Genomic DNA, 12,250 nt, shown 5'->3' with positions numbered 1-12,250 from the left:
TCTGCTGTAGGCCCATACAGTATAGAGACCTCTGCTGTAGGCCCATACAGTATAGAGACCTCTGCTGTAGGCCCATACAGTATAGAGACCTCTGCTGTAGGCCCATACAGTATAGAGACCTCTGCTGTAGGCCCATACAGTATAGAGACCTCTGCTGTAGGCCCATACAGTATAGAGACCTCTGCTGTAGGCCCATACAGTATAGAGACCTCTGCTGTAGGCCCATACAGTATAGAGACCTCTGCTGTAGGCCCATACAGTATAGAGACCTCTGCTGTAGGCCCATACAGTATAGAGACCTCTGCTGTAGGCCCATACAGTATAGAGACCTCTGCTGTAGGCCCATACAGTATAGAGACCTCTGCTGTAGGCCCATACAGTATAGAGACCTCTGCTGTAGGCCCATACAGTATAGAGACCTCTGCTGTAGGCCCATACAGTATAGAGACCTCTGCTGTAGGCCCATACAGTATAGAGACCTCTGCTGTAGGCCCATACAGTATAGAGACCTCTGCTGTAGGCCCATACAGTATAGAGACCTCTGCTGTAGGCCCATACAGTATAGAGACCTCTGCTGTAGGCCCATACAGTATAGAGACCTCTGCTGTAGGCCCATACAGTATAGAGACCTCTGCTGTAGGCCCATACAGTATAGAGACCTCTGCTGTAGGCCCATACAGTATAGAGACCTCTGCTGTAGGCCCATACAGTATAGAGACCTCTGCTGTAGGCCCATACAGTATAGAGACCTCTGCTGTAGGCCCATACAGTATAGAGACCTCTGCTGTAGGCCCATACAGTATAGAGACCTCTGCTGTAGGCGAATACAGTATAGAGACCTCTGCTGTAGGCCCATACAGTATAGAGACCTCTGCTGTAGGCCCATACAGTATAGAGACCTCTGCTGTAGGCCCATACAGTATAGAGACCTCTGCTGTAGGCCCATACAGTATAGAGACCTCTGCTGTAGGCCCATACAGTATAGAGACCTCTGCTGTAGGCCCATACAGTATAGAGACCTCTGCTGTAGGCCCATACAGTATAGAGACCTCTGCTGTAGGCCCATACAGTATAGAGACCTCTGCTGTAGGCCCATACAGTATAGAGACCTCTGCTGTAGGCCCATACAGTATAGAGACCTCTGCTGTAGGCCCATACAGTATAGAGACCTCTGCTGTAGGCCCATACAGTATAGAGACCTCTGCTGTAGGCCCATACAGTATAGAGACCTCTGCTGTAGGCCCATACAGTATAGAGACCTCTGCTGTAGGCCCATACAGTATAGAGACCTCTGCTGTAGGCCCATACAGTATAGAGACCTCTGCTGTAGGCCCATACAGTATAGAGACCTCTGCTGTAGGCCCATACAGTATAGAGACCTCTGCTGTAGGCCCATACAGTATAGAGACCTCTGCTGTAGGCCCATACAGTATAGAGACCTCTGCTGTAGGCCCATACAGTATAGAGACCTCTGCTGTAGGCCCATACAGTATAGAGACCTCTGCTGTAGGCCCATACAGTATAGAGACCTCTGCTGTAGGCCCATACAGTATAGAGACCTCTGCTGTAGGCCCATACAGTATAGAGACCTCTGCTGTAGGCCCATACAGTATAGAGACCTCTGCTGTAGGCCCATACAGTATAGAGACCTCTGCTGTAGGCCCATACAGTATAGAGACCTCTGCTGTAGGCCCATACAGTATAGAGACCTCTGCTGTAGGCCCATACAGTATAGAGACCTCTGCTGTAGGCCCATACAGTATAGAGACCTCTGCTGTAGGCCCATACAGTATAGAGACCTCTGCTGTAGGCCCATACAGTATAGAGACCTCTGCTGTAGGCCCATACAGTATAGAGACCTCTGCTGTAGGCCCATACAGTATAGAGACCTCTGCTGTAGGCCCATACAGTATAGAGACCTCTGCTGTAGGCCCATACAGTATAGAGACCTCTGCTGTAGGCCCATACAGTATAGAGACCTCTGCTGTAGGCCCATACAGTATAGAGACCTCTGCTGTAGGCCCATACAGTATAGAGACCTCTGCTGTAGGCCCATACAGTATAGAGACCTCTGCTGTAGGCCCATACAGTATAGAGACCTCTGCTGTAGGCCCATACAGTATAGAGACCTCTGCTGTAGGCCCATACAGTATAGAGACCTCTGCTGTAGGCCCATACAGTATAGAGACCTCTGCTGTAGGCCCATACAGTATAGAGACCTCTGCTGTAGGCCCATACAGTATAGAGACCTCTGCTGTAGGCCCATACAGTATAGAGACCTCTGCTGTAGGCCCATACAGTATAGAGACCTCTGCTGTAGGCCCATACAGTATAGAGTAATATATCATTGCTGATTACTTGTGGTTGTTGTCTATGCCCTGTTTCAGTGGTCCTCAACCTGTGGGTCGGGACCTCCAGTGGGGTTCTCGCATTACTTTTTTGGGAGGTCCCCAGGTGACAGTCGAGTAAACAATTTAAATACTTTTAAGACCTCAAAATAAATTTATTAAATTGTACATCGGATGCCTGAAGAAGGTCAGTAGACCGAAAGCTTGCCAAAAATAAACTGATTGTGCGCAGATCTGAGTGTGCGGAGCTTCCCTTTATTTTTTCCTCATATTCCCTTTGTGGCTCCAGCACCTCTCTTAAGTTTTTTTCAGCGGATGAGCGGTGGTTCCTTTTTCTATTAAATTGTACAAATAAATCAACAAACTATACTATAAATACTGGTCAGACATTGGCCTAATTGTCAAATAATATGCTGTAAGAAAGAGGCAAACACTGTGAGCGTGTAGATCAGCTATTTTCACAATATATATTAATCAGTGGAGCTTAGTCAAAGAAAATGTAATAACGCCCTCAACTCCTACAAAGTGCTTGTCAGGTTGTGGTGACCCCCAAAATATGATTATTTTAATATGCCAGGGACCCCCCAAAATATAATTATTTTGATATGCCAGGGACCCCCCCCAAATATAATTATTTTGATATGCCAGGGACCCCCCCAAAATATAATTATTTTGATATGCCAGGGACCCCCCCAAAATATAATTATTTTGATATGCCAGGGACCCCCCATAATATGATTATTTTGATATGCCAGGGACCCCCCCCAAATATAATTATTTTGATATGCCAGGGACCCCCCATAATATAATTATTTTGATATGCCAGGGACCCCCCATAATATGATTATTTTGATATGCCAGGGACCCCCCATAATATGATTATTTTGATATGCCAGGGACCCCCCAAAATATGATTATTTTGATATGCCAGGGACCCCCCAAAATATGATTATTTTGCGGGGGTAATGGCCTGAAACGATTGAGAACCACTGACTGCCCTATTTTATATGTTGTTGTACTGTATGTAGGCTGTAGCCAAATACATATCAATGTGGAGGTCCTTTGACATGACGATGTTTGAAAAGCACTGCTACTGTATTATGCTGTCAGAAATGCCCACGCCACTCGCTGCGGTTTAACTGTAATCATCGACATGTCTATATGACTGACAGGTTCCATAACAGTCTGCCAGAGGTGAAGAGGAAGAGGGAGGCGGAGAAGAAGAGAGAGCTCTATTTGACCAACAGACAGCGAGTGGAGCTTTTCAAGAAGGTAATGTAATGTCAATGATACATATTCAATGTGTAATATTGTAGTGTAAACAGCCGTGGTGGAAGAGGTACTCTGATTTTTGACAGCTATAGACAGCATAGCTGTCTGGCTGTGTCCCTTGGCTGGCTGACTGTGTCCCTTGGCTGGCTGACTGTGTCCCTTGGCTGGCTGACTGTGTCCCTTGGCTGGGTGGCTGTGTCCCTTGGCTGGCTGACTGTGTCCCTTGGCTGGGTGACTGTGTCCCTGGCTGGCTGACTGTGTCCCTGGCTGGCTGACTGTGTCCCTTGGCTGGCTGACTGTGTCCCTTGGCTGGCTGACTGTGTCCCTTGGCTGGGTGACTGTGTCCCTTGGCTGGCTGACTGTGTCCCTTGGCTGGCTGACTGTGTCCCTTGGCTGGCTGACTGTGTCCCTTGGCTGGGTGACTGTGTCCCTGGCTGGCTGACTGTGTCCCTTGGCTGGCTGACTGTGTCCCTTGGCTGGGTGACTGTGTCCCTGGCTGGCTGACTGTGTCCCTTGGCTGGCTGACTGTGTCCCTTGGCTGGGTGACTGTGTCCCTGGCTGGCTGACTGTGTCCCTTGGCTGGCTGACTGTGTCCCTTGGCTGGCTGACTGTGTCCCTTGGCTGGGTGACTGTGTCCCTGGCTGGCTGGCTGTGTCCGAGCACGAAAATAGCGTTTAGTTGGTGTCACTGTTACGCAGCCTAACATACACACACTTATTAACTGTATATATGAAGATTTCGGGTGTGACAGTACAGTACAGTACAGTACAGTACAGTACAGTACAGTACAGTACAGTACAGTACAGTACAGTACAGTACAGTACAGTACAGTACAGTACAGTAGAGGGACCCCCCTAGGGACCCCCACACGGTAACTCTGTCATTTCTCAACCATTTTGGACGCGGGCGGCTCACCGGAAACGGGCCGCCCTCCTGGGCGACCCCCACACGGTAACTCTGGACCGTTTCGGATGTGGGGCGGCTCGCCGGCACCCTGGGCACGTTCCTGTGGGCCTGGAACTTCCGGGGACCCCCCGGGGACCCCCACACGGAGTTGCACCACTCTATTTTCGAAATAGAGTGATGCATTTGTGAGCTTGTAGATCTGCTATCTTCTGCTATCTTCAATTCTCTTTGGCCACTCAGAATAGCTAAATGGCATTGATCACGCCTCCAGGTCTTTAGTTTACTCAAGTTAGTTACTTAAGACACGCAAAATACAGCCCTATGGCTCTCTGGTTCCCACTTCCCACACTGGTAGATAGATGGTTTCAGAGCTGCTGTACTGTCTGTGTGCTGAGCTCACTGAAGTGTGTACAGAACACACAGTGGACTCTCTAGTCCATTCTACTGAGTGTGTCTTCTTCTTCCCTAGAAGAAGCAGTGGACTGGACTGTTTGAGGCTGACAGTGTCCCAGTGGGGTGCCTCTGTTAGAAAAGCACACATGCACACTGCCCTTATTTTCATTTCATTCTTTTTTTCTGAGCCAGGTACAGGTACAGGTACAGTGTAGAACTACAAAACTAAAACTTTGGAAAAAGGTTTTAGTTAACTGAAGTGAAAAATAAAAAACAAACAAAAATCTAAGGGAGGGCGAACCTCTGACTTGACTGGGTCATGTCACCATGACTCACCCATAACCATTAGAATGCAGCTACTTATTTTATTTTTTCAACTTACATTTTATTCATTTTTCATGAACAGAAATAGACAAGGATATACAGAAAGCAAAAAGACAAACAATTGAACATTACAGTATGTGTTGCCAACTCAGTAAATAAAAAGTAAAAACAGTAGATAAATGCTATAATTGTAGGAGATCACACACAGACAGGATAATAATAAAATGCAAACAATATGTGAGCGTACGCGTACACACACACACACACACACACACACACACACACACACACACACACACTCACACTCACACTCACACTCACACTCACACTCACACTCACACGCATACACCCCCACACACTCTCACAGTCATACACACACCCACACACAATAATATTGGACAGTAAAGTACCGTATATAAAGAAAATAAATAACATCCCATCTATGGGGTCACCCCCTAGAAATATAAGCATCTATGTATCATAAACATGAGTATTTGTGTCAAGGATTCAAGGATCATATCTTTTGTTTACATTCGGAGAAAAAGAGCAAAAAAAAGCAAAAAAAAAAAGCCAAACATTCTGGTTCCTAGCTCACCTGTTGTTCAGTAGTATAATCAAACCATTTTTCCCATTTGTTTTCAAAAGACCCTCTCTTCAATCTCAAATTAGCAGTCATTCTCTCCATGTCGAATATTTCTGAGACTATCTGGAACCATTCATCTATGGAAGGAGGATCTACCTGTAGCCATTTCCGAGTAATGGCTTTCTTCCCTGCAGCCAGAAAGATTTTCATCAGATATCTGTCGCCCAAATATAGCATCAAACAAGAATCTAATATTTTTCCAGCAGAATTCACGCCAGGTGTTGGAACTTGAAGTTGTGTGTTGTGTTCTGCAAATATTTAACCATTGTTCACTTGTGATTTGGGCATTCAGTTCTTTCTCCCATTTCTCTTTGATGTAATCGGTTGTATGTTTTCTGGAGTCTGAAATACTTTTATATAATTTTGATACTATTCTCTTTGTTCCTTTCGTATGAGCCTGAGCAATTAAATTAATACGTTTACTTTGATTCATTTGTGGTTCACGGTTCTGAATTTCTTGATTGAAATAGTGACGTAGTTGGAGATATCTAAAGAAATCTTCCTTTTCTAGATAATATGTATCTCTCAGTTTCTGAAAGCTCTGTAACCGCTCTGTAAATCAGTAGTTCTCACACTTTAAAGATGTTTTAAAAAAAATCAAAAATAGCAGATGTACAAGCTTGCAGCACGGCATGAAGTGACATGCTGTGAGCTTGTATATCTGCTTTTTTTCCTTTTAACTAGACCTGTGCCCGACCTTCGGCCACCGGCCGTAGCTGCATTGGAAAATAAGCTATGATGACTAAAACTATAAGACAAAATGTACTGACAATTTCGTCAACAAATAAATTTACACTTGCATGCTGAAAATAGCAGATGAACAAGCTCACAACGCGTCGCGCTGCAACGCGTTGTGAGCTTGTAGATCGGCTTTTTCAGCAAGTGTAAAAACAGTCATTACAACAGCATCAAGGCCTGCCAAAACACAAATACATTTCAGTGGACTGTAGATTTAGTCGGCTAAACTCTTATGATATTTAGTCGACTAAAACTAGACTAAAACATTCCAGGTGACTAAAATGTGACTGAAACTAAATGAAAACTATTGAAGAGACTATATGACTAAAACTCAAATCAAAATTTGCTGCCAAAAACAACACTGGTGTGCAGTGTGCACACAACCTTCTGATTCTCTACATCCTGAGCGTACACGTACACCTGTATGCCATGTCGGGTGACAGTCTGTCAGGTTTGATATTTTAAAGCATGTTTTAAGTTTGTTTAGAGTTTTTACAATAGGGAAGTATAGGCCCACTGAGAAAATGTTCATGAACATGAGCAATTACTGTCATCCGCCACAAGAGGTCACTGCAACCATGCATATCTTGCCAAAGACAGTTGTGTTAAAGGTCCACTTCACCCCTTTTGCAACCAGATCTTATTTTAATGATGTTTGGGAGACAACACTTTACTGGGGTTTTTATGTGGGTAATATGTATTTATTCAAAAATGAATAATAATATGTTTTGCCACATAGTCTATATATGTTGGGAAAAGTGTATGTGCATACTCTCTATAGAGCACCGAAGTCTGACGTCAATTTCGGTAGAGGGCGCAAATCCACACGTTCATGTACTTTTTATTTGCATTGTAAACCCCATAGGAGCATTTTAGATCGCCTCATATAAGAACTGTGTTTGAAACTGTGTCATCCCGGCCGTTTCACTCATATGGATATGAAGAATCAACTGACTGAGATAAAACGCTAATGTTACTGCTACTGAATTAGTTACATTTTCACTAGAAACAGACTGTATCATATATGAGTGACTGACTGTCGCAAACAATACAGGGACACCTCCCTGGCATTAACGCAGAGACAGCCTGTTTATTTTTGGACCACAATGCTTATATGAAACGATTTTACGATGACCCCCATAGAGAAATTACTTCCGTGAACCAGGCAGAACCAGGGGATGAGCGAGTGACATCAGGACTCTATAGAGCCTGCCTGGTCTGGGGCGAAATTGCATTTCAATATTTGTGTCAAACCACAATGTCAAAGCAAGGCCAACCTAGACACAGGATATGACAGGATCTGTCTCAATAGAAGAGCAGGGAGACCAAATATAATCGTCCCAGTTGTATAAGTTATATTGGTTTGCCGTGCTCCACCATACTGTACAGATTGGACAAGATATGTGTATATAATTGAATATCTCCTGTTGGGCTGACCCGCTCTGTTCATCAGTTCAGGGCAATTCGGAATTGACGAAATTGTCAATATATTTAGTCTTGGTTTTAGCTTTTTGTTTAGTTTTTATTCAGTTTTCGTCAGTGAAAAATGGTAGTCGAGTCGACGAACATGTTTCGTCATCGGTTTAGTCGGCAATATCAACACTGATGCATGCCGTGGATGGTCAAAGTACTCAATCAATTCCAATACTTGAGTCAAAGTATAGATAATCCTGGTCAACTATTGCTCAAAGTTGAAAGTTGCTCGGTCAATGCACTTGAGTTAAAGTACTGAAAATGCCTGCTTTTAATTTCCCCAGTAAGAAATTGCTACTGAATGCATGAAATGTTCATGAACAGGAGTAATGACTCACACCATCCACAAGAGGTCACTGCTAACATACATGTCCCTCCTCACATCTCTTCCAGGGACAGATGTGTGCTAAGGATATCTCAGTAGGTAAAACACAGGCATGGGTTTGTTCTGATGTGTGTGTATGTGCTCTTTGTGTACAATGGTGTGTTGTTCAGTGTGTGTGTGTGTATGTGCTCTTTGTGTACAATGGTGTGTTGCCTTAATTATGTCGTCCTAAAGAATGGAATCTGCTTTTTGATAGACACTCTCTCTCTCTCTCTCTCTCTCTCTCTCTCTCTCTCTCTCTCTCTCTCTCTCTCTCTCTCAATTCAAGATCAATTCAATTCAATTCAATTCATCTCTCTCTCTATACACACACACACACACACACACACACACACACACACACACACACACACACACACACACACAGTAGCTGTCTCTCTCTCTCTCTCTCTCTCTCTGTCTTTTTGTGCAGAGAGACTGTGTGTGTGTGTGTGTGTGTGTGTGTGTGTGTGTGTGTGTGTGTGTGTGTGTGTGTGTGTGTGTGTGTGTGTGTGTGTGTGTGTGTGTGTGTGTGTGTGTGTGTGTGTGTGTGTGTGTGTGTGTGTGTGTGAACAGTGTCATTGTCTTAAGGGTGTGTACGGGTTCAACGTTGCTTGCTGGGAGAGACAAAAGGCTCTTCACTGCAGCCAGATGGATTTGGCCCTTACTGGGAGGGATGGAGCTCTATAGTAGACTATAGTATATAGTTGCCCTGCCACCATTCATTCAGTGGAGCTGCAGAGTGGGAGAGAGTGGGAGCGTAGCATCATGCATTCATTGCACAGAAAGGAACAGAACAGCTCCCAATTCGCCCACACTGCTGCAGAGGCAACAGATAAGGGATGTGGCAACGGGGCCATGCCACAGCTTTAGTTTAGCCTATTTTGACCTGAGATCAGATTCTAAAAATGTCTTCTACATCCTGACAGTTTTCTGAAAAAGCTATGTTTCTATGTCAGTGGTTCTTCGATTTTTCAAAAATAGCAGACCTACAAGCTCGTAGCGCGCCACTCGGTGGCGCGCTATGAGCTTGTAGATCTGCTATTTTTCAATAGCTAAAGTATAACATAATGCTAACACCAAAAGGGGTTACCGCCCAGAATGGCTTAGTATAGACCCTGGGCTGGCACATAACCTCTACACGCAGACACGGATGGTGCATGGTGGAGCTGAGAAGGTTGCCCGCTGTGGGCATGGACTCTCAGGGACGTGCACACATATACATCAAAGGGGGCTTGATCAGCCCCTGCCCTTTTTACCCGTCTGTATAAAACAACTGCCCTCTCCAGACAATGAATGCAGCATTTACTGTGGTGGAAGAAATACTAAATGCCACTCCTTTCCATGCCATGCCGGAAGGCAGCATTCAGGAGAATTGCTTTTTCCCCCAAAGTCTCCTAAACTTGAACACAGCATTTTTTGCGTTGCACTAATTTGTCGCTGCGACGCGTTGAGAGCTTGTAGATCTGCTATTTTCGCTACTTTTGTCCAAAAGTGCCCTCTATACGGGATTTCAGCCCCTGCCTCTAACACTCTGCACATCCCTGCTCTCTTTTTCTCTCTCTCTCTCTCTCTCTCTCTCTCTCTCTCTCTGTCTACACATAAATACATCCTCAGTGTGCACAGTGCTTTCTTTCAATTCATTTCGTCATTTTAGACGAAAATGTTGCAAGTTGCAATGAACTTTCCCAGAATGTACAGAAAACAGCTGAGATAGCCAGCCGATCGATCCACAAGCTCACCCTGACCTCGTGAGCTTATATAATGTATTGGACTCATCATTGGGATATTGCACTTTCCAAAAAATGTCATTTCATCGTCTACTACCATAGAGTATTAAAAGGAGTCTGCTACCCATGGCTTTTGTTGAGAACACGCCAGACAGTTTTTAAGTTGCTCCATTCAGCATTTAGATATTTGATATTCATTTTAGCTAAACCCATTGTAACTTCATCTAAAACACATTGTCCTTGGTTCTGGTGACTCATACTGCCCTCATACGTGATTGAAAACATGATGAGAACCCTGAAAATTATTAAAAATATATGAAAAAAGTAATTGAAAAAACACATCCCCCTCACGTATTTGATGGCAATATGAGTCACCATGCAGAACCAATTGGGTTTTTCAATGAAGCTATCATGGTTCAAATTGAGCTTGAAGTTGCACAGGGTTTGTACCGGAAGGGGGCGTGGCAATCTGGCAGATAAACTGAATATCTAAGACTGGAATCAAGTATCAAATCAGAATGGCCCAATTTATTTTTAACGTGATGTCCCTTCTTATTTTAATAATGAAGAAACACTTTCCTGGGGGTTTATTTTAGATATTTTAGTCATGACGCCATGTTCATGACCAACATGTGTCATGGAAATGTGGTCTCACTTCCTTCCTGAACTACATTTAAGTGAAGTCACACCTCCACACCTTAGAGTAAGCTCCACACAGCCTCCTCCCTCTCCACAAGGAGGGGCAGTGCACCAAAGCATTATGGTCATTGTAGGAATTCAGCCATCCTAAGACACAGACTTCATTCTTTTTCTGGCCATAAGGGTGCACATTTCAAATTGTGCTACTGTTATCTACTACAGTATACTATATATTAACGTTGCGTGACTGCAGTTTCTTCCAGCAGTGAAATGTCCCTTTGACTGAATGTACAAAAAAAAAAGCCATCTGTTTCCATTTGTGCTCTTATTGAGTTGAGTTCTTGAGTGTGTATGAATCCATGGTACCTGGTCCTGGATGATGAATCCATGGTACCTGGTAACCTGGATGATGCCTGGCTGAGGCTATAAGGGAGAGATATGGGGTGTGTGTGTGAAATGGGCAAAGGCTCTGCGTGCGCGCGTGCCTCTCTGACTGTCTGTCTATCATCAGGCATGCGTTGCACTGCATATGTGTCTGAAGAACTGTGCTTTTTTTTTCCTTTGCAGAAACTGTTGGATCAGATTCTTCAAAGGACCAGCGACTGAAGTGAAGCTGAGGGGTGGAATCTTCAATAAGGCTACGAGATGTCTTCCCTGTGTGCCGAGCAGAGACATGACGACATGAACTACAGTATAAGAGCTATAAGGGCAGATCAGCACTAATATATCAATAGACACCGTATATATCAGCAACACGCCATTAAACAGCACACACATCTAGACTATCTGAGACATCACGAGTGTTGATTCCATTCCATTCCGAATGATCGACGCGATTGATTTTACAAGAGCCCAATTCCCATCTGTATCCTTTGATGCGGTGCTGTCGAGCTGCTGCCGTTACAGAAGATCTCTGAGCAGCAGTATATTCTCCCTGTAACGTAAATATACAGAAGCACTTACTGTATAGCGTGGCAAAGACTTCATGGTCTTGTCCGTGGCAAGTTTAGATTTTCTGCTTTACACACCATTATAACGTTTTTATTTTGGTCATAAGACCCAACTATACATACTAAATGCCAAGACTCCAGACTTTCTTCAGAATATGTATGGCACTGATTTACGACACTATATACGTTGGCACATTATAAGTGCAACTAGTACAAGGGGTTCTCAAATGTTTTATTTGTAAGGTAAGGACCTCCTTAACTCTGAGATTTCCATTTGTTCCATTTGTACATTCTCAGAGTTACAGTTACAGACCTGTATGGTCCTAAGTAGGCCAACTATGTGTTTCTGGTAATATTATTGTCTGCTCATTTTTTATGTCAGTGGCAAAACAGATTTGCCACCAGATTTTTACAAAAATGTCCACCACAACAAATGGACCCGTATAAGGATAAGTTTGGTTCCATTCGTA

The 12,250-nt window shown here is 44.1% G+C and overlaps 1 protein-coding gene across 1 annotated transcript in view; it reads left to right on the top strand.

Annotated features, from left to right (window-relative positions):
• cUnh10orf90 (chromosome Un C10orf90 homolog) overlaps positions 1–11,541 on the top strand; it is a gene marked incomplete at its 5' end in the record, with an annotated part of 43,674 nt that extends 32,133 nt beyond the window's left edge. Inside the window, 2 exons of the mRNA XM_083787478.1 lie at positions 3,521–3,620; positions 11,398–11,541. Of these exons, the coding sequence (XP_083643604.1) occupies positions 3,521–3,620; positions 11,398–11,436 (139 nt within the window). The 3' untranslated portion in view covers positions 11,437–11,541. The remainder of the gene's footprint in view (positions 1–3,520; positions 3,621–11,397) is intronic.
• Positions 11,542–12,250: the final 709 nt, after the last annotated feature.

This window comes from Protomyctophum parallelum (genome assembly GCF_964188405.1).
Source record: "Protomyctophum parallelum genome assembly, chromosome: 17".
Classification (NCBI taxonomy): domain Eukaryota; kingdom Metazoa; phylum Chordata; class Actinopteri; order Myctophiformes; family Myctophidae; genus Protomyctophum; species Protomyctophum parallelum.
This window is presented reverse-complemented; position numbering and strand designations above follow the sequence as displayed.